The sequence below is a fragment of the Megalops cyprinoides genome, chromosome 5 (assembly GCF_013368585.1).
Source record: "Megalops cyprinoides isolate fMegCyp1 chromosome 5, fMegCyp1.pri, whole genome shotgun sequence".
Taxonomy (NCBI): Eukaryota; Metazoa; Chordata; class Actinopteri; order Elopiformes; family Megalopidae; genus Megalops; species Megalops cyprinoides.
In genome coordinates, this window is record NC_050587.1 from 14,351,639 (window position 1) to 14,372,614 (window position 20,976).

General features: G+C 42.3%; 1 protein-coding gene across 1 annotated transcript; it reads left to right on the forward strand.

Moving 5' to 3' along the window:
* The first annotated feature begins 590 nt into the window (after window positions 1–590).
* dmgdh (dimethylglycine dehydrogenase) lies at window positions 591–19,966 on the forward strand. The gene is made up of 16 exons (XM_036528952.1): window positions 591–844; window positions 1,642–1,813; window positions 2,799–2,897; window positions 3,164–3,328; window positions 3,703–3,907; window positions 10,625–10,873; window positions 11,119–11,317; window positions 11,679–11,848; window positions 12,956–13,109; window positions 13,930–14,095; window positions 14,616–14,746; window positions 15,291–15,508; window positions 16,048–16,205; window positions 17,140–17,199; window positions 18,636–18,770; window positions 19,173–19,966. The coding sequence occupies exons 1-16, from the start codon at window positions 723–725 to the stop codon at window positions 19,383–19,385; spliced, it is 2,616 nt and encodes an 871-aa protein (XP_036384845.1). The 5' UTR covers window positions 591–722; the 3' UTR covers window positions 19,386–19,966.
* Window positions 19,967–20,976: the final 1,010 nt, after the last annotated feature.

Sequence of the window (20,976 nt, forward strand, 5' to 3'; positions counted from 1 at the left end):
TGAGCACAATAGTAAACGTGAAAGTTTTTCTTCTCAGGTTTGTTATCTAGCTATTGAGCTTAGTGCCCAGCAAAAACTCGAGAGTGCTTACACCATCTTGTTCTTTACATCCTCAAGACATAAATCACTTTCTGGTGTAATCATATTCCTCCACTGAAGGAGCAGACTAAAGAGATGTGATCGTAGACACGAGACTTACTTTAATGCCAAGTGCTATGCTTTCTTACTTTGCACAAACTAGTCAGAATGTAATCAAGTAAAATTAATATCTGTGATGTATTCGTTTTGAGTTTAATTGTAGAAAAGAATGTTAAAAAACTGTGATATGTCATGCATAAAACACATCGTTTTTCTGTCTCCTGTCCTTTAGATTGCACCGCTGTTTTTCAACTACTAGAGAAGCAAATACATACAAATATGCAAAACCAAATCTCACTTATACGTAGAGGCACGCTGTGCTATCAGTACGCATGACCCAATTCTGCCTGTCCTAGACCTCCGGCGGCTCAATAGTTAACCCGTGAGGAAGACTTGACAGGGGAGCGATTGGGTGCTGTTTCCCTGTACTCAATTTGAAGAGGCGAGCCAGGTGGGAGGACCCTTCAACTGTTTACCCTTAGCAATGTGACAGTAGTTACACCGCGTTAGCGTGTAGATTTTGCCTTACTGAGTTAGGTAGGCTTTGAGTCGTGCAGAGTAGTAGCTATTGAATATATTGAACCATGTCTGCAATTCTGAAAGCAATTAACATCCAATTGCGAAGAAATATAAACGCGCATTCATGTTTGTGGCGACTTCCCCAGCGAACCATAAGCTGCACCTCGCAAAAACGTGCAGAGGAGGGGTAAGTCCTCTTACAGTTATACAGTAAATACATCTACTCATATGGATTTCGCACTGTATTCGTTAGCAATAAAATTGCTTTTCCAGCCGTCGTACGAGGCGTATAAGTAACAACCCCGCCACTGAGTTATTTGATCAACTGCTCTACGAAAAAGTTCCAGTGAGTTAGAAAGAAGTAAAAATCACTGCTCTCGATATCTGGTAGTTTTTCCCTGGAGTGCCAGTACCATTTAATGTACAGTACCACTATAAACAACATGTTTATAAACAACGTTAGTTTATGAAGCGACATCCTTTGTACCTTATTATGAAACGTCAACAATGAATCGAAATTTTGACACCATTTTCGAAAGTTTTTTTCATAATCAGGGAATTGATGCATGAAGCTTTCATTTGAAATCTCCCACTTTGCAGTACGCTGTGACATTTTAACATTACATGCTTAAAATGCATTGTTTCATTTTTCATTACGTCATTTCAGTGCTGCAGATGTTGCTCAAAATGGCTTTGAAAGCCCCTAGAAACAGAGAATAAGAAATACAGCTCTTAAAAAAAAATACATGATTTAGTTATTCAGCTGTCTATTCTGACTTCCATACATTCTTTACAGTTTTCGTGTTATAACCCTTTATACAGGTGAATAATTAAGTAATATCTGCTAATACCTTGGCCCTCAAGGAATCCCCCATGTGGTGTCAAATCACACAGCTGCTCTTTCAGTAATGGACATCTCTGCCACTTTGAAGCTGCATGTTTGAACTGATTGGTAAACCTGCCCTGCCTCGCTCCTCCTGCCAGGGACCATGGCGCCACTGTGCTGGGGAAGAGATGGAAGGACACTGCAGAAACGGTGGTCATCGGAGGGGGCTGCGTGGGGGTCAGCCTGGCCTACCACCTGGCCAAAGCTGGCATGAAGGATGTGGTTCTTCTGGAGAAGTCTGAGCTGACGGCTGGCTCTACTTGGCACGCTGTACGTCACTTCGGGCTATCAGTCAAAGCTGATGTGGTTTGGGGTCAAATGTTAGCACTTAGTAGTACTTCAGCATCACAAGTAGACATCAGTTTGGGATTTCACATTATAGCTCCTTATTTGAATCAGTATACATGAGTTAGGGTTGAGATTGACTTCCAGTTAGGCCATATGCACACAGAATTTTTGATACTGATTTGTTTCTCTGTTGCCATTTGGCAAAGTAGTTAAAGACTGACAGCAAGGGTAAATACAGTTAAAATAATCTATGAAGCACACATAATCATGTAAAATAGTGATGAACAAGAAATTGCAGCAAAGAATACAAAGTACATTAAATTATTAAAAAAAAATTTAAAGAACAAATGTCATTAAATGATGCATTTATTGACCACGGAAACTTACCCCCTCATCACAGAAAGGAACCCCTACACTTGAAGCTTAGACCTGATGTTCTGTATGATGTGCTTGAAAGGGTAGTTTCTACTGATGCTACTGACAGGAAGTAGAACTTTCAGGTGCCAGAGAGAGAAAAAATGTACACAGATCTGGAAATTTATAGATCAAGGTTTGTTTACTTGTGCACAGAGAGTGTGATATAATCCACAGAGCTGCAGATGCCAGTGGAGGTTGACAAAGGGCTGGGAAGAAATAAGGTTAGGTTAGGTTAGGTTAAATAAGGAGGTTGGGTGTGGAAAGGTTTTAGATTATAGGGATATACTGTATGTAAGTAAAAGGAAAAGAAACCAGAGTTGGAAAATAGCTTTACTGAGAAACATTTTCTGTTCACCTGCATGATCACTCCTACAGCCCCTGTGTGGTACATAAGAAGGTAGACACTCTGTATACACACAGTAACAAACTTATCAAACAAATTAGTCAGTAAAACAACAAAGTTGCTGACATATTGATCACAGTGTGGTTCTCAGCATTACAATGGAGTTGACGTTCATGCATGAGTTTTTTGTTATGTTTCATTCCACAGGCAGGCTTGACCACGTACTATCACCCAGGCATCAACTTAAAAAAGATCCACTACTACAGCATTAAACTGTATGAGAAGCTGGAAGAGGAGACAGGCCAGGTAAACGGCATGTCAGGAATGACGCAACCAAGCAAAACCCCGAACTCTGCTTAAATCAGATTAGTCGTGTTGAAGGTTGAAATGGTCAAAAGGTCATAGGTTTGCAACATTTGTAAGAGGTGAGAGAAGTCCCATATTTTAGACATTTTTTGACCTCCAATCCCATTAGTCTAAAGCAGAACTTGGCTAAAGCCTGTGATGAATTTCCAGTTTGCTTCTGTGCACTCGGTGTCCAGCTCGGCTGTGACTGTTGGGGCTCTTGCTAGGCTGTAGGTTTCCACCAGCCAGGCAGCGTCCGCATCGCGTCCACTGCGGCCCGAGTGGACGAGATGAAGTACCAGATGACGCGGACACACTGGCATCCCACACCCCAGTTTCTGATCGGACCTGAGAAAGTCCATGAGCTCTTCCCTTTGCTGAACATGAATAAGGTCTGTACAGTATGAACACAGTATGGAGTCCTGAGCATTGGCCATACCTTTTGAGCAGTGTCACACAGCAGCCCTGACAATTCATTTATTTTACATTTTGTACCATTCGGTGTATAAATGATGCTTATTGGGTACCATCTCCAAATAAATACTCAAGCTACATTTTTGACCACTGTTTTGCATAAAGCACAGTAGCTCTGTTTTGCCCCCAGAACATGCAATAGCTGCATGTATCACCATTTTTTTTCTCATTCCATAGAGTTTTTAGTATTCCTCCCACATGCTGCATGCTTTTCTCTTGCCAAACCACAGTAGTGTAGGCACATTTCTGAGCTGATCGCTGAAGTGTGCCTTTGTGTGGGCGCCCCCTTCAGGTGTTGGCTGGGCTCTACAACCCTGGAGACGGGCACATCGATCCCTACTCCCTCACCATGGCCCTCGCAGCGGGCGCGCGCATGTACGGCGCGCAGATATACAACCCGGCGCCCGTCACCGCCCTCACCCCCACATCTGACGGCAAGTGGGACGTCCAGACGCCGCACGGGACCATCCGGGCCAACCGCATCGTCAATGCCACAGGTCTGTGTGTCACGTCACTCTCAGTTTCGAGCGTGGTGAAAGAGGGCGTAGCTACAGCCATCACACAGGGTTACTGAGGAGCAGCATACAAATGGGGTTCACCTTACTGATTTAAATGCCAGCATCGGGCTTCACCAATGACAGCCATGGCAAGGACTGTGAATTGGAATTGGGGCGACTTGCTCCAGTCGGTCAGCATTCCCTAAATGATGGAGCTCTGTAAGGGACCTTTGACCAAAGAGAGGCTCTCTAGCCAAAGAGCAGAGTCACGTTGTGCCAAAGTCTGCCCAGTCCACGCAGTACCAGTTCTGGGAGGATTGTGTTAACCAATCCTACTTTTTTCCCCCGTTGTTTATTGGGCAAAGTGACCTCCCCGCTGTCCTTGTAGTTCAGTGTAAATACATCATTGAGTGTAAACCGGTGGTTGTACTTCTTAAATGTTTCCCTCAGTTACCAGTGCTTTGGTATTTAATGAAAATGCTGTGTTTATAGGAATAACTACTTAGAAAATACTATGACAAGGATTCTGTTCCTCTCAGTCCTGATTTAAGTGTAGAGCATACTAACAGCAGGCTGTAGCAACAACAACAGAGACTATGGACTTGACTGAGGGTTGCTGAAGGTTTTTTTTTGGCAAGCATTTGAATCTGTGTCAGTGAAATTCAAGCAAAGAAGGAATGTTACCAGAATGAAAGAGTTCAGCAGTATTCATCAGTCTCAACAGCTCAATGCTTTTGAAGTGTCAGGTTACAGCAGTCATTTGAGGTGAGGTGCAGGAAAGAGGGCCTTGACGTTTGGCCGTGTACTTATTTCTTGATACCCTGGTACAATTCACATTTGTCCTCCAGTCTGTGTGGTTGGCCTCGGGCCATGTCTCCGACTGTCCTGTACTAGCTCATTCTGGATGCTGAGTTCTCATTGGGACCTTTGACCACAGACAAGTATTACAGCGTAGGTACAGAGTCACAGGGCTTTAGAAGGCTGCCCGTCCTGGGTCATACCAGTTATGGGGGGATTTCGCTGGTAAACACAAAATCTCCCCTTGGATGTTTATCAGGCAAAGTTCAGAAAACTGTCCCAGTTTTGCTGAAGTTAAGTGTCAAATCACAGTGTGTTTGGAAACTGATCAGTGTATGTTTCAGGTCTAAGAGATGTGTATATTTTATTTATAAGGATTTATTTTCAAAATTCCCTGCTTATTTTTAAAAGTTTCTATGAAGTCTTGAAACAGATGTTGTGATTGAGTAACAGTTGTGGCATTTGGTCACCAAATGTACAAAAGTGTTATATTTTTACATATTTGGAAAATTGCCAGAACATAATAGCTCATATACAATAAATACTATAGAAATGAAATCATATCATGAAATTACATAACATCCATTTTAGAGAAATCTTGGGTCTTGGCTACGATTTTAGATTTAGCACACAACAAATGCCCTCATGAACTCATCAAAAGATTTTCATTCAGCTCTATTCTGAACTCACTTGTACAAACGGTATCAAAAGAAAGTTGATGTGTGCAAGGCCATGGATGGCAAGAGCCAGTAAAGTTGACGTTTTCAAAAGTTAAGTGCATGGGCAGTAAAATATACCCTATTTGAGCTACCATCATGAAATATGGCTGGATTATAGATATACATAGGCAGCTCTTTCTGAAATAAAATTGCTGTCACAGACATTTTATGGCTGCCAATTCGTATGGTGGCCCAGTTCCAAGATGCTTGCAAGCTCTAGTTTAAAAGTTTGTAATTATAACGTCTCATTTATATTCATCAAACTAGCTCAAATGAATTGAAAGAGGTTCCTGGGTTGAGTTTGCTGTTAAGTAATGTGCACAGAGACTGTAAATTCATTTGTGTGGGAATCGTTTACTACTGACATAAAGGGGGATTCTTGTCAGTGTTCACAGGGTCTGCAGTCTTCATCAGATGTGCTGTTGCATAACTAACAGTTTCTGCAGCTGTTTCCAAATTCGTGAACATTTTGTCTTGGGTATCTCCAAGGGGTGCGTGACTTTTGTTGGACACGGTTTCCCTATTAATGTGGTGGTGCATTTGCTCTGGCTTAGATTCCTGGTCCAGGAAGTCCAGAAGTGTTGCAGTGTCGGCCTCAGCCAATCCTGGAGCTGCTGTTCACACACGCCTCTGCACAAACTGTTAACATCACCACTGCCGGATCTTTCTGTGGAACAGGGTTTTTTTTTGTTTTAGCTGCAGTGTGATCTTTGCCCCTCTCTCCCAGCAGGGTCGTTCCCCCGTTTTGGGTGATAATGCGTTTGAGAGGATGTAGTACAGTATGTACACTTGACTGCCCACGCGGCAGCGCATTTGCAAAGTGGTCATCAATCAGTGTGAAGTACAAAACCCCCTTAGCGGAATCATCTGTCTAATGAATAGCTGCATTGTTTGATAAGCTAAAAATAAAGATTCCTCGCTATTTTATTGAGCTTTTCCCACTTTTAGCCCCAGTTTGGTATTTTGCAGTTGTGAAGACAGCTGTGATCTTTTCTCCAGGTCCCGCAAATGGAGTAAATTGTGCCCTGAGTTTGCAGTAGATGTGTTTTAAGCCCTCAGAAAGTCACATATGCAACCATAAAAATTTTATAAATATATTGTAAAAGTACACATTTGAAGAATTGGGGGGCGGGGTATTATCGGAAGATTGAGTGATATAGTGATATAAGTCAAATAAATAAATGAATTTATTGCGGGTAGATGAGCTGATGACTGGTAAAATGATTGGTGATGGTGAATGAATGATGAATGAATAATCATTTATCCTGTATGGCATTTAGGAAGTGAAATAGCTCACTAAATTAGATTAGAAGACTTAAGTTACACAGTGTTGAAATCAGCTAAATATAAATTTTGGTTTGTGTAAATGTTCCTGTCCAGCCAACAATGTGTTAACACACCCAGACTAGAGTTTTTTGGCAGCAGCCACCCTGGAATGATGACTGCCTTCATGTTGTTCTGAGAGTCTTTCATAAGTAACTAAAGCATCTGCCTTAAAGATGCTATGCTTGAAAACTCTTGTAAGGAGATTTTGAGTGAATCCTAATTTCAGCTCAGTTAGCTCTCAGGAATTCTGTTCCTGTATGTATGAGTAACTCCCTGGTTAGCAAAAAAGTGGGAAAAGAAAATTTTCTAACCTGTTGTAAGAAGAAACTGTTAAAACAGAGCTGAACAGACACTTCATATTGACTGTGACCATTTCACATTTCCACCTCTATTGCCTTCAGTGATAAAATGTCACATTGCTGCTGGAACCATTCATTCAGCAGTCAAGTGAGTCAGGGAGTCAATGAGTGAGTGGCACTGCTGTTCATAAGGCTGCTTCCTCTGATCACAGTCAAATGTTATACAAAGTCCATTTCTCTCATCTATTTCAGGGCAACCCAACTCAAAGCTTTACACTTTCAGTGCTTTTTTCTGTGGAACGTTATGTGATCCTTTGAAATTTTGCTTGCATTTTCAAGCAAGGAGCCATACTTCCCTAGAAATTGCATGAGTTACATGAAGGTACAGTTTGTGGGTCATGCTTTTGCATGGAGTTGGATGTTGGATGTTGACAGTTGACTGACATGTCTCCCATGTCTCCATAAATAGCTAGTCTGTGAAAGGTGATCCTGAGGTGCTTGCGTAGCATTCTGGGAGCTAAGAGAGTCTCCCTCTCATCATGGGTATCCATGTAGGTCACTGAGGAACAGCTGTTGCCTCACAGGTTACTGGAGGCCAGTAGCTAGAAACAAGGCCACCACAATTCCTGTCAGAGGTTTCCTTCACATGATTCGGGTGTGTCTTAAGATGCTGGTCACCATATCAGATATCACAGTCAGTGGCAAACCAGGAGACGGCTGAGGGTCATGTTTCTTGGCTCAACTCTTAGTTCAAGGCATTCTTACTTGTTGTATTTCCATACAAGTTACAGTAAGGACACAAGATTAAAGTGTGCTTAAGAAAATTGAATATGTCCATCATTATTGCATTTAAACTTTCAGCAAGAGATAAAGGTGGTCAGAAAGTGAACTTTACTGAGTGCTGATTTCATTTGAAGAAAATTAGTTTGTAATAGAGAGCAAAATTTGAAATTGGGTTTGACAATACTGTATTAATTTTCTGTTGAGCATGGCATTGTTTTTAGAAAATGTATGTGACATATTATCTGGACTGGTAGATTGCAGGAACTTGGTTACGTATCTTCATGAAGTTCCTGAGATCTGATAGCAACTGTTCACTTTTGTAGCACAAAAGAAAGTTTGTTGGGAAAATTTAAATGCGGCCAGCTGTTGTTGTCACAGTGTATCGTGCTCCTACACAATTTATGGGCAGAGATAGGGGGTGTGTACCATACGTGGCTGCTCTTTTGCTGCAAACTGGACCCTTTCGACAAAATGACACTCTGTTCATCCCGATGCTATTTTTACAGATGCTCATGAATGTCGCTTGTGTGTTTTGCACTATAGTAGACTGAAACTACCCATCTACAGCATGACTGCTTGTCCCAGTTTGTGTCTCTTTTGGTGTTTTACTCTTAAGAATATAAATGGGATAAAAATGCAATGAAGAAATTTGTGGGGTGTTAAACAAAGAAAAATGAGGCAAAGATGGCATCAGTTCAGTAAAGCACAGTGAAAATTGATATACTGAAGGAAGACCTCAGATTTGCTTACTGCATGGCAGAAATAGCATATGTCAACAACTGTACCAAGTGGTATTTATCTCAGTAGCCACAACTGGTTCCTGCAGGTCAAAGCTAGTCTTAAAGGCAAACAGCTGTAGTCCCATGGTCTTAGCGAAAGGGCTACATGTTTTTTGTTGTGAAGAGAAATATTTGCTGTCTGGCTTTTAATATGGAAAGGCTGCAAGGACAGTGAGGAGCTGTTTATTCACTGTGTACAACATGTACAAATGTTCCCAAAAAACAAAAAGGAAATGAACATTTTGGATGACTGATGCCATCTTCTGTGGTTCCTAAATCTTAATGGCTTTAGTTAGATAGCAGCTGCCCTATTTACCATTTCAGCACCTTCATTGCGGTAATGAACAGTTTTGGCCACAGTCTGATAGTGGACTGGGCTAGAAATACATTTCCAACATTAATGGGGATGAGCTCATGTTATTATTTATTTGCTTATGGGCTGAAAATATGACGTAAAATGAATTTTTGCAACAATAAATCTGTAAACTAAAGAATATGCCATATTTAACAAAAAACTGAAATTTTTTCTCTTTTATAAAGGTTTCAAAAATTTGTAATGAACTCTAAATGTATTTTCCCAAAGTACTTAAGAGGAAAAGTGCTAAAAAGAGATTTTTTTCATTGTTGTTTAACATTTAGTATACATGTCAAATGGTAGTTATATGTTTCTTTAACAGTCCTTTACTATATAATATTTCATACCTTTATCAATATCTGTTCATAAATGTTCAAAATTTTAAAATTCTGTATATAGAATAAATTGTCCTGTTGCATAACGTTTACGTAATAGTTTATGCAGCTGTTCACAAATTCCTGCACATTTTGTCTGGTCCTGAACAGTCTGAACAATGTGGTCTGTTCATTTTTTTTCCACAAGTCCGCAATTTTTAAAAAAAATTTCAGTCACAGCTGAGCACGTGATGGGGCTTACAAATAAAACAATGTAACATTTACTTTAAATTCATTACTCAAAGGACAAAGCCCCCCAGCAGTCATGTTGAATACACCCCAAGGTATGGAGGTCTACAGTACAGGTCTGCTGTACCCTACATGCTAATCTGCAAAACCTTAACGTCATGTCGCTCGTCTTATCAAATGCTTATGTCCTTCCCCAACCCCTAGCCGGCTTTATTTTTAGCATTCGTGGCTGTGAAGTGTTGACTTTCAGTGAATCACAACCTCAAGGTTCCACAGTGACTGGAAGTTATGCAACACCTCACAAACTATGTAGCACAGTGTGTGTTTCTTAGCCTGCAAGGTGTGAGTAAATAAGCAAATGTGATGAGAGCAAAGTATGAGCTCCCATGCATACGGGTTCTTATGTTCAATAATACATCACCAAAGAAAAGACTGTGAGCAGGAGTTCAGACACCTAAAGCCTACTCATGTTGCTATCGCTGGTGTGTGTCTAGGACTGGGTAAGAGCCGGTGAGAAAGGCGTCCAACCATCTGTTAGATCACTGCTGAATGAAAATGAGGTGTCTTGCACCCCGGGGGTTAGAAGAGCATGCCCAAGGTTGAAAAACTCGCAGTGCATGTTTCTCTGCCTCTCGGATGAACATGGGCTGCAACCCCCCTCCTTGCCCATTTCCTGTTTGGTGTACGCTCCTCTTTCAGCACAATTCGTCTAAGACCCATCAGAATGCCCTGGTCAGAAGTGACAGCCGCATAAGGTGTGTCAACATTAGTCCAATCTATAGATCTAAACATGTTCATAGGAAGGGGGGGGGGGGGGGTGTAGAGCTGAATCGCTCTATTCTTAACTTTGTTTTCTTGGCACTCTTGGTTCTCCCATGCGGTGGAAAATAAGCAGGATATAATTGCTGTTTTCTAAGATTGTGAGTGGCTCTCCAGGCCACTGCTTACTTTCCTGAGGTTAACCATTTGAGCCTCACAGCCCCTACTGCACAGCACTGAAGAATTAGATTGCTTTCTAAGCCTGCCCAGTAATTTATGGATACTTAATGTTGCTTCATTGTCTCTGTCTTTTGTATTTATTGTATTGGATGTCAGGTTTCTGGGCCCGGGAAGTGGGGAAAATGATTGGCTTTGAGCACCCCACCATCCCTGTCCATCACCAGTACGTAGTGACAGCGACGGTGCCAGAGGTGAAGGCCCTGAAAACTGAGCTGCCTGTGATCCGGGACCTGGAGGGCTCGTATTACCTGCGGCAAGAGCGGGACGGCCTGCTCTTCGGACCGTACGAGAAGGAGGACAAGATGGTGCTGCAGGACTCCTGGGTCAGAGATGGAGTACCTCCAGGTACGGAGTCCAGATATCCCCAAAATATACCACTGGCCCTGGAGAGTACATGCAGCTAGGCTGTTCCACTATCACTCTGTGTCACTGTAAGGAATATGTAAGTCAACAGTTATGCTCACATTCATATGTGCTATATGTGCAGAGTGCTATGAATACCTATTAACGGAGACAGCTGTGAGTGTGTATTCCCATTTGAAAACCCTGTTGATTTTGTGTGAGGGCTGATTGAATGATCATCACTGTAGGCTTTGGGAAGGAGCTGTTTGAGTCAGATCTGGACAGGATCATGGAGCACGTTGAGTTCGCCATGGAGATGGTGCCTGTCCTGAAGAACGCTGACATCATCAACATTGTGTCCGGCCCCATCACATACACCCCAGACCTCCTGCCGATGGTGGGACCTCACCAGGGTGTCCGCAACTACTGGACGGCCATCGGCTTTGGGTGACTGCTAAAGACCTTCAATGCATCCAAGAAATACAATATTATACTGTATGTATTTAGCCAGCAGACACCCTAACCTAGCATAAATATCATCCACTTAGTGTTTCATAGTTGAATCTGCTCCACCAATAAGCACATCACCTGTGTTCATTAATGGTTTTAAAAGTAAAATATGCCAAAAAAGCACACAAGAAAGAATATTTAAGTGCGAATCCTGTTGGGGTTGGGTGTCTACTCATTCATTGCAGTCCCCACTGTATAATACTAATGACTGCTATAGTAATTAATACTAGTTGATCTGAGTGGGTGTCTGGTGTAAGACCCACTGTGATTGGCTGATGTCAGTCGGTGTGTCACACAGGTATGGAGTGATCCACGCAGGAGGGATGGGCAAGTTCCTGAGCGACTGGATCATGAATGGGGAGCCTCCTTTCGACTTGATTGAGTGTGACCCCAACCGCTACTCCAAGTGGACCACGGTGCCCTTCATGTGCGCCAAGGCCAGGGAGTCCTACGGTTTCAACAACGTCGGTAAGGCAGCGGAGGTGTAACTCTACACCACGAGTCAAGACGGTGGGGTGGGTTCTACAGGGAGAGACAGCAGACAGCCCCCAATCGCAGCTTGTTGCAGTCTCCAGCTCCTAAAATGCGAAAGGGAAGTTCAAAGCAGTGGTGCATCGCAAAATCCTACCCCACAAAGTTGAGAAGAGGGCAGGTGGAAGTTTTAGTTTTGCTGACCATGTTGATTGTCCCTTACTGAATGGTATACAGCTGCTGTAGGCCAATGTAAATTTCAGCTTGTACATCCAAGCTTTTTTCTCCAGTCCTACATTTGCTGTGTCAGAGTGCTTCTTAAATTAGAATTTCTCTTGTTACATTAACCAGGGACTCATTCTCTGCATGGACCCATTCTCTCACTATATTAACCAGAGACATCGTTAGGATTTGAAAACATCTGGGGCTAAGCCCATGTTCCGTGATTTTGGTGGTGATCGCAAACATTAACAAGGGGATAAGCTAATGTTATTATTTATTTGCTTATGGACTGAAAATATGACGTAAAATGAATTTTTACAACAATAAATTTGTAAACTAAAGAATATGCCATATTTAAGAAAAAAATGACATTTTTTCTCTTTTATAAAGGTTTCAAAAATTTGTAATGAACTCTAAATGCATTTTCCCAAAGTATTTAAGAGGAAAAGTGCTAAAAAGAGATTTTTTTCCATTGTTGTTTAACATTTAGTATACATGTCAAATGGTAATTATCTTTTTATTTAACATTCCTTTACTATATAATATTTCATACCTTTATCAATATCTGTTCAGTCTTGGTTAGTAAATAATGCGCTGATTCTGTTCTGCCCACATATGGTACAACCCCCTTCTCCACATCCCTTGTGTGTTCATCCCATGTATCAGTGGTTCAGACTGGTTCAAACCTGTCAGGAAGCCATTGGATTTGGCCAGGCAGAGAATGTATGCCAGAATCAGAATTCCACTGCATCAACCCAAACAACAAAGTCGAATGTTGGTCAGATTAGTCAATCGAATCTCCCCTGTTTCCCCCTTGTCAAAGGTGTGCACTGTATGGGGAGTGAGTGACCCACACTCTGTGTTTTTTCTCCCCTCTTCCAGTGGGGTATCCAAAGGAGGAGCGCTTTGCAGGCCGTCCCACACACAGGGTGAGTGGGGTGTACGACCTTCTCAAATCCAAAGCCTCCATGGGCTTCCATGCCGGCTGGGAGCAGCCCCACTGGTTCTACAAACCTGGAGACAATGTGGGATACAAGTGAGTGACACCCTCCAGCCTGGGAGCCTTAACTTAAGGCTAGGATGTATGAACTGCTGCACATAGGTGTCATAGACCTGGCTCAGATACTGGAAGCAAATTCACATCAAGGTGAAATCAGTGTCCCTCAGGCACAAAAATATTAGTACCATGTTTGTTATGGTCATTTAGATGTTGAGTAAAGTTTGACTTAATCTCACCCATAATCTCAGGTGTACCAGACAAATATACTGTGTAATCTTGAGCTGTGTATGGTGGTTAATGTAAACTCTAAGAAGACATTGAAATGACAAAGTTAATACAGGCAGTTACTTTTCTGATGATTGGTCAATATCTATTTCAGCATAAAGGGCATTCAGCTATTTCAGCGCCCATTCTCAGTGTAGAGTTACTGGAGCGAAGGGTCTGAATAGTATGTGTAGGCCGCTGTGGTTGGGCTGCTGTCCACACAGGACTGTGTGTTCCCTCAGTGAGGGAGGGGGGAAATTGGTCTGCCTATGTTACTCCAGTAGTCTTGGCTACATTTCCTCATGCAGGCTTAATAAAAACTATAAGACAGACAACTTCCCAAAGGACGTTGTGAAGCAATGCAGTCATTGAATGGGTTCCTGAAACAAAAGATGAAGTGTTCCCAAAATTATTGCCACCTTTTGGACACATCATATTGGTCATTATAGTTTCATTTGCTGTTTCTTGCATTGCTTAATATGGAATGAAATCATATTTGGATATGCGTGTCCTGTCAGTGAACAGCTGGCAACCCCATTTCAAACATCTTGTACAGTACCTTGTGAACATGGTGTTTCTCTTTGCTGGCCAGGCCCAGTTTCCGGCGGACTAACTGGTTTGAACCGGTCGGGAGGGAGTGCAAGCTGGTGATGGAGAAGGTCGGGGTCATTGATCTGACACCCTTTGGGAAGTTCATGGTCAAGGGGAAGGACTCTGTTAAGCTGCTCGACCGTCTCTTTGCCAACGTCATGCCAAAGGTGAGCACATACACTAGTCTACCTGCACTGCTCCCAGAAATGACATAAAAGTTCCTCACTATCAATATATTTCTGTCAGTTCATTTACATTTAAATAATGTAGTCCCTTCTCAAAAGTACAGCTTTCACAACCTCTAACCCAGGGCAACACGTATAGGTTATGTTTTCATATTGTATCATTTTGGTGAATTACTGAAGAGATTCAGCTGATGTACCATATTCAAGGCACAGTAAAGCCCCAGCCAAGATCCAACACTGTAACTTTTTGGTTATTAGTCCTGTTCCCTCATGTCAAGACTGACACCCATATTCAGCTTCTCTTTTACTGAAATAATTAGGTTATGATAGGATATGATACGTTAGGACACAATTTATTCACTGTGTTGTGTTGTGTGACTAGGGTAAACCACTGAAATGATGCTGACAGGTGATGATACCAGTGAAAGCAAAAAGGTGTGTGAAACTTGCTCTGACCCTTTACATCAGTTAAACCACCTGTCGTGACTGTGCCTTCTTCCAGGTTGGCTTGACCAACATCAGCCACATGTTGACCCCTACAGGAAGAGTGTATGCAGAGGTAACCGTAACCCAGCTGGCCCCGGGAGAGTTCCTCCTGATCACCGGGTCTGGGTCCGAGCTCCACGACCTTAGGTCAGTCCTTGTGGATGTAAAATCGTGTGAAAGCATGTGCATACAGTTCCATTCGGCTCGTTTCAGCTCGATAAATAAGTGTCTGACCAGTGTCTGAGCAGTATGACACAACTGTGAGAGAATCCCACTCATTGGAATGTATTAGATGGAGGTACAAAGCTCTGCAGTTGCTTCTCCTCTATCCCTCTCTCTTCCTCTGTTCCCCTGTCCCCCTATCTGATCCATTCTCCGCCCGCCCCCAGGGTAGCTTTGCGTGATATCATTGAAGTTCATGCAGCAGACAGATACCAGCCCCCTCTGAACAGCTGTGCCACTGCATCTGCTCCCCTCTTCTGCTCCAATAGCTGGGGCTTTCCGACACAGTGTGATAAAAACCGAAATCCCTCCAGCATTTTAATCGGTTTGCTCAGCATCGCATTGTCAGCCTTGCAGTGTCACATCGCCCTCTGTTGGCTGTGAACAGTACTTCAAGTGCAGCAGTCAGCTGCAGTGGGAGACAATTACCCTGCGGCCTGGGCTCTAGGATGTGCTTTCTTTGTCCCAGGTGGATTGAAAGGGAAGCGGCAGAAGGCGGTTATGATGTGGATATCACCAATGTAACAGAGGACATTGGGGTGTTGGGCGTAGCGGGACCCAGTAGCAGGAAAGTCCTTCAGAAGCTGACAGATGAAGACATGAGTGATGCTGCCTTCAAATTCCTCCACTGCAAATCCATCAAAGTGGCAGGGGTTCCTTTGAGAGCCATCAGGATATCTTACACAGGTGGGATGGGAATATACAACAACAATATGTGCCTAAAATGACAAATTCATAGACACACATCCATCTTGCCAGAACCATGTGTGTTTCTACATGTGCATGAGTCCATAACTGTCTGAGAGTGTAAGAATTATGTCTAACACTTGTCTAGTAATAATAATGATACTAACAGCTGCAACAACAAAAACAGTATTATTGTTATTGTTATTGTTGTAGATGATGTTGCTGTTGGTGTTAACACTTTTTTTTATATATATATATTTTCTTTCTTAAATTCTTGTGTTTTCTTGTGTTTTACTCTTAACGGCATTTATAAGTGGAAGGCAAAGGAAGAATTTCATTGTACAGGGAACTTGTTTCTTTACTGTGCATATGACAATAAACTTTGAACTTTGAACTGATAATCATAACAATAACATTAGGAGTAGTGGTACATTACTGTTCCTGTCTGTGATTATTTTTTTTTTATGTGTGTGACTGTACATGACCGTGGTTTTGTCTGTGCCTCTGACTGCGTGCCGCTGACCGTGTCTGTGATCCAGGGGAGCTGGGCTGGGAGCTGTACATGGACATGAAGGACATGGCCGCCGTGTACCAGGCCATCATGGAGGCCGGGCAGAAGGAGGGCATTGACAACTTTGGCACCTACGCCATGGCTTCCCTGAGGCTGGAGAAGGGCTTCCGAGGCTGGGGGGCGGAGGTGAGAGGACGGCTTCACAGGCTACGCTCCCTCCAGGGCTGGCGACCGTGTTGTCCTCCATTCAGTGATGGCACTTACCGCACTGCCCATTCAGAGTGAACACAGACTGCTGCCCTTGCCCTTGCACACTGTGGCCATGTAAAGCTGAGCAGCTGCCTGCATGAGGTGTGACTAAGGAAAAATATAGTTTCCACTCTCCCCAGTTTAAGTGAAGCTGTTATGGAGATGCATTATTGCATGTCTTTCCCAGTAAATTACGGAAATTTGAATAATGGGAATTGACAGTTTAGCCTGATGCAACAACAGAACAGGGATAAAAGAAAAATTCAGCAGGTTACGTGTTTTTTAGTATTTAGAATTATCAGGTCTTATTAGATACTGTTTACCGTAGCTGTACTATGATGTGTATTTTTAAAACTTATTCATAAATGCATAATATAGAAGTTACGTATTACCCTTAGAAACAATATTCATGTCTTGCGTCTTTAATAACATATATGTATTTCAGTAGAATGCATGCATTTCATGTTGTGAGCCGTAGCTAAATAAGCATTATGACACATTTAAAGTGTCGAAAATAGTGAACATCGGTGAATGTCATGAAAAGCAGAAGCCAAAGTGATATTTTTTGTCAAAAAAATGGGGGGAGGGAAACTAAACCCAGTGTTGCAAACATATAGTTTCAATAGTGTGATCTTAGTGATGTTTCATTTGTATCCTGGGGCAACAGAGTGACAAAGAGGTAGCAGTGAGTATAGTGGTAAAGAGCAGGGCTTGTAACAAAAAAGTTGCCAGCTCAATCCCTCGGGGTGCTACTGCTGTATTCTTGCACAATTTACTCTAAGTAAAATGTAAGGTAAGCCATACTTGACTAAGGATTATCATATGGGGAATGCTCCTGGTTTTTAGTCTCTGAACCATGTCCTCTACACAGATGAACTGCGATACCAACCCCTTGGAAGCTGGCTTGGACTACTTCATCAAATTAAATAAGGTAATGTTTCTTTCCTCTTTATGATTACATTGTGTGTTTTTCATGCAGCATTGCCTTGTTTTGTTGAGTATCTGGAAATAGGGCTTGAGACTGTTGTGGCATTTTCCTTTGGGCCTCTAGGAGGTGCTGCTGCACACTTCACGCAGAGGAACCAGGTTTGGCATCTCTGTTTCTGTTCTGCCCTGAACTCTGCTAAACTGTGTGTTATGTTGTAAGGCTGGTTCACAAATGGCTGGTAGTTTATCAAATAAAGTAATTATCTTAAATTCTTTACTTGTAAAAAAAAGCCACAAAACAACAGCACACAAATACCCAACGATTTCTACGTTCATATATTAATCTGTGTGAACCAAGAGCAAGAATGATTCAGGAAGTTTGTGAAACAAGCATAATGTCACTGATTTTAAACAATTCAAAGATTCCTCATCATACACAGTTGCACACACATACAGCTACACAGTTATACACACAAGCACACACACACACACACACACACAACTCGTCAATACAGTGACAGACAGTGCCTTGACTGTGGCACTGTAGGTCCTAAGCACCCTTTAGGGGAGTCACTGCTATTTATAGCAACCTTGAGCTAATTTGTCCTTTGCACAAAGTCTGCGTTATCCTTAACAGACTTTAACACCTACTAATGTCAGAAAGTAAGTAGCATTGCATGGTTTGGATGTAAATAAATTATGGAAAATCATGTATATTATAAGCTATTTGAATGAATGACTTTGTTACATAACTAGCAGAACCAAGTTATCGAAGTGGTAGCGGAACAGATGAGCTGAAATCTGGCTGAAGGGCAAAACAGCAGGCTCTAAATCAAGACTTCGGTGTGGTGACTGTCGTGCTCCTGAGGAAAATAAATATATTTAGAGAAAGAGTCACCCAAAGGTCAGTCATCAGGACAGAGGAAAATCAGTCAAGGTCTCCACAAAGCACAGACAGGCCTCTGTGGAAAAAGATGTAGGGAACCGGAATCCAAGCGCTAGACACTGCCAAAACCTTCCATGCTGTACTGGGAAGCATCATGTAAGTGACTAATAAAACCCCTCTGGACACAACCGCTGAGTAGTTCAGTTCACCCACAAAGATTTGTGACCAGTGGCTACGTGGTATGTTTCTATGAAGGGATTTGCACACTGAATCCAGTGCAGTCACCGTTTATCCTTTATTCGATTATTTATTCAGCAGATGGCTTTATAATTGGTGCCTTATAGAGAATCAGAAAGTATTAATATTGTCAGTGGATCAAGGCATGTTCCTCTCAGAAGAAAAGAAACATAAACCACTTATGAGACAGGGGCTAAAAGCAATAGAGAAAGCAGGTGCGCGAAGCCATTTAAGTATGGCTGGGGGAGACCTGACACTGCCCCAGGGTGCAGGAATCTGGTGAAACGCTTTCACATGCACGCCCTTCCTTTTCCCAGCCCGCAGACTTCATAGGGAAGAAGGCCCTGCAGGAGATCAAGGCAAACGGGCTGAAGCGCAAGCTGGCCTACCTCACCATGGACACCGAGGACATCGACCCCGAGGGCAACGAGACCATCTGGCACAAGGGCAAGGTGTGTTCCTGAAGATCTGAAGGGGCGGAACTGAAGAAGGACATTCAAGCTCAAGTGTTCAAATATAAAGCAGTCTTTGTGTGATTACAGTAACCCCATTTTTGCTGGCAGGATGTCTGTAGTGATATGCACCTTTTCACATACCCAAATCAAATGTGAATGCTAGATCACATATTATGATGCCTTATACAGTATGGCAATAATAATAACATCACTGTGGTGATAGTCTAACACTGGCCCAGTTTAGTCGACTCGCATAGATTTAAAATCTGAATAGGTGGCATGATTGTAAATATTGTATGAGTCAGGTCTTGCTGTAAATCATTTTTATATTTTGCTCTTTGCCAATATAAACAGTATTACACAAGCTAACTGCTGAATCCTCTCACTTGTTTGGTTCAGGTGGTTGGCAACACAACCTCGGGGGCCTACAGCTACACCACTCAGCAGAGCTTGGCCTTCGGATACCTGCCAGTTGAGCTGGCCTCCGTGGGCCAGAAGGTGGAGGTGGAGCTTCTGGGCAGGAAGTACACTGCCATGGTGGTCCAGGAGCCTCTGGTCCTGACGGAACCGACCAGAACTCGGCTGCAGAAGAAAGCGAAGAGGACGTCGTAGTGAGGCCCGCGGCAGGCCGGATCCTGGGTCAGCTGACCCTTGTGCACCCCACACCAGCACACCGGAAGAGGGCAAAAAAAAAAAGCAGACTGATAAGCTCTAACTGTCACAGAATCAACCTCCACTTCTTGTTGGTGGCCTGGCTGTGGAAGAGGTGAAAGGAAGGGAATGGTGACAACAGCATTCGCCCAATACATTTTAGAGTGTAGGAACAAGGGAAAAGCACCGGGCATGCTCTGAAAACCAACATTTAAACATCTGTGACATCTGTGCTGTCTTTTTAAAACATACAGTATGGCAGAAATAATGCCATCTGTAAATTCCATTAAATGTCTTACCAATTGGGGTTACATTACAAATAGCCACCTCAGTAAGGTTGTTTTTGCACCTGCCACATTGAACGGTGCTGGACTTTTATCTGCTTTGATTATTAATGCACTATGTACTAGTACTTGTGTACTTGAGCCAATACATGGTAAATGCTTTTGCATAGTTTTTAACTGAGGCAGGCGCAAGGTAATTATCAATGATGAAAAGCTCAGGGAGAAAGAAATCTCATTACTATAAATATAAATCTGGAGGAACACATGTAAACAGTATTTTGTTAAGATTGCTTCCTGCAACATTGCATTTTGTTTCACCCATGTCATTTGCTGTATGCTTTCACTGTGGTAAATAAAGGGCAATGATATGGCTTTGTGTCGTTTTTAAACGTGTCACATTGTTGTCAGTTTTTCCCCTGTGCTGAACACTGTGATGTAATGATCAGGGCAATGGGTTGTGTGTTTGAATCGTTGATTGTTCAAATACTCACTAAAGCATTGCCTCGGTTTAGTCTGCAAATTTAGCCATACAAATGAATTTATCCTGAACTACTGCATAGACGTCTGTCTGGTGCATAAAGTTCTCTACAGACTGCTACACTTTTTTGCCTTGTTTCCTCTCTATTTGCTTGTCATCACTTTTTAAATGGAATGGGGAGACATGCACAGCTTTTATGGATAACATTTTTATGAAGAATACATATGGTCCTTGAGGATAAATGATGTCTGCAGTGGCATATTGTGATATTGTGCACTAATTTGGAACAACAAAGGAGGATAGCAAGACTTCAAAAGTACAATGTCGGTCATGTTTCTGTTTAAGAAACTGGTTCATAATATTTTGGTTACATGTGAAATTACAGCACCAAGATGACTAGTGCATCATTTTAGACCAGAATAGCCCATAGGTGAACCTTGCCCATGTGCAATTTTCCCATAGTTGGCCATTTTTAGCATTTTTCTTTCCCAATTTTGAATCTGTGTTTTACCTTAATTCTGCTTAGAGCTTTTAATAATGTGAATTAGTCTTTTCTTTTTTCTTACTGGATTGTTTTCACTTAGATTCAGATGTTATCGAAGAAAAACAGCCTAAATCCTAAAATTAAACCGAAGGTCTTTGATTAACCCATGCTTTAGTTGTGATTTTTTGAACTCCGGCATAACATTGGACAGATAATTACATTACAAAATCATTATATGGTTGTTATTGTACTGTTTGCATTTAATGGTATGTTTTCCATTGTCGCGAAAGTTAGTGGTTTACTAAA

What these genes read in the sequence shown, in the direction of transcription:
- dmgdh (XM_036528952.1), top strand. Translation starts at nt 723, where the DNA reads ATGTCTGCAATTCTGAAAGCAATTAACATCCAATTGCGAAGAAATATA. An exon ending in CTTTGCTGAACATGAATAAG is followed by an intron (nt 3,329 to 3,702) that starts GTCTGTACAGTA and finishes CGCCCCCTTCAG; the next exon opens with GTGTTGGCTGGGCTCTACAA. An exon ending in GGAGACAATGTGGGATACAA is followed by an intron (nt 13,110 to 13,929) that starts GTGAGTGACACC and finishes TTTGCTGGCCAG; the next exon opens with GCCCAGTTTCCGGCGGACTA.